A 1,892-nucleotide genomic window follows, 5' to 3' on the forward strand; every position below is an offset into this window, starting at 1 on the left:
ATTTCTTTCAAATAGTATTTTAAAAAAAGGATTGGTCAAGTTGTGTCAAAGTGTGGAATTTTGAAAGTTTTGCATAATTATGAGAGAAAAATACAAAAGTTTGATCGTTAACTGAAATATTCATCTTAGAAAGAATAGATCACATGGTTTAGAGCTGATCTGACATACTTCATCTATTTAAAATATTGCCACAAGCAATACTCCTTTGTTTTCAAAACACAAGTAGATAAAATTGAATTTTACGTCCCACGATTATGCCGGCTAGACTAAAGGAGAAAAACATAAGTAGAAAACCAACATAACGTCTACTTTGCTCATGGACTTGAAACATAATATGCTACATGGAAATTCATTTACTTTTAACTTAATTTTGATTTTAAAGACGTTTAGTATATCTTGCAAGGTCAAATGTTAAAGGTAGTTGTTACATGTTATTTTATGCTTTCAATATTCTATTTCAAACACAGATTTACATGAAGATTATAATTCAATTTTCTTGAAAAGTAAAGAATGATTTGTAAACATTTTTATAAACATGTTCGCAAAAAATATTCAAGTTCACTTCATCTCCATTTTCAGCAAAGTATAGAAATGTAATAATAATAATAATAATAATAATAATAATAATAATAATAATAATAATAATAATAATAATAATAATGTTTAATGATAATAAAGATAGAGTTAACTTTCAAAAAACGTTTGAGATTTCCAAGATCCAACTTAAACTCTCTCTCTCTCTCTCTCTCTCTCTCTCTCTCTCTATATATATATATATATATATATATATATATATATATATATATATATATATATATATATATATATATATATATATAAAATTTTTATATTGTGAATCACTATGTGCAACTAATAACTAAGGTTTTTTTTTAATGGCATTGCGCAAAGAATTCTTGAATTGCATCAAACATACGTAATCTGAAAGTAGTGTCTGATTGAATGGCTTTTATAGTCACCTCAGATCTATCCTCTTTCATAAATTTGACAAAATTTTCTGCTGATGATACATCCACAGTATTTGCGAACGTTTCTTCATCGATAAGTACCGTTGGAATGTAAAGCACAGCTGCAATACGACCATAATTTTGATGTTCATCGTAACTAGCTTGGAAAGACTCGAAAGAAAATTCTACACCGTCTATACTATTTTGATTAACAACACTTGTGAACGATTTATGATACACACTTAACAGATCATGTATATGCTTCTCCCTAAACGATGACGTTGTACAAATATGTAAGAACATAGAAATGTCATTGGCTGGAGGGCAGTATTTTATGAACTGGAAGTCTACAAATTTTACACTGTTTATAAATCCGTTATCCCCATACCGCACAAGAATATTACTCAACCACATATCACCCTGACACACAGAATTCACATATTTTCTTGATGTTTGAGTTAAAACCCATAATTTGTCAAAATATTTCAAGATTTTGTCTTCATTTAATTCCATGATGGTTTTGAATTCAGGTATTAAGCGTGCAATCGCTTTGAAACAGCGATAACCGCATTGTGCCCATTCATATGGTGGATGGCCAGGTTTCTTAAGGAACATTTTTTCTGATAAGTCGTACTTTTCGTTTAATGGAACACCCAATTTATTTTCGAACACAACTGTAGTAGCGTGGAATTGTGCCATATGTTCTAAGATTATAGAACATTCTTCGAAATTTAATTCTTTTCTCCTGTCAAGGAGTACGTAGTCTTGTAATTTTAAATTTTCCATCACTAGTTGTCCATCTTGAGCCAAATAACATCCTGGTATCGGTAGAGATGCACCGTGAACATAATGATTTAAGTCCGAAACTATGCTACCGTAAAAATGTACTTCTCTTTGAAACGAACCAACTTCACTAGCAAATCCTCT

At 29.9% G+C, this 1,892-nt stretch overlaps 1 protein-coding gene across 1 annotated transcript; it reads right to left on the bottom strand.

Moving 5' to 3' along the window:
• Nucleotides 1-847: 847 nt before the first annotated feature.
• LOC145666314 (uncharacterized) lies at nt 848-1,880 on the bottom strand. The gene has a single exon (XM_081733412.1). The coding sequence runs from the start codon at nt 1,749-1,751 to the stop codon at nt 891-893; it is 861 nt and encodes a 286-aa protein (XP_081589538.1). The 5' UTR covers nt 1,752-1,880; the 3' UTR covers nt 848-890.
• Between the last annotated feature and the right edge of the window lie 12 nt (nt 1,881-1,892).

Source organism: Thermobia domestica, chromosome 1, assembly GCF_964235325.1.
Source record: "Thermobia domestica chromosome 1, izTheDome1.hap1.1, whole genome shotgun sequence".
Classification (NCBI taxonomy): domain Eukaryota; kingdom Metazoa; phylum Arthropoda; class Insecta; order Zygentoma; family Lepismatidae; genus Thermobia; species Thermobia domestica.

What these genes read in the sequence shown, in the direction of transcription:
- LOC145666314 (XM_081733412.1), bottom strand. Translation starts at nt 1,751, where the DNA reads ATGGAAAATTTAAAATTACAAGACTACGTACTCCTTGACAGGAGAAAA.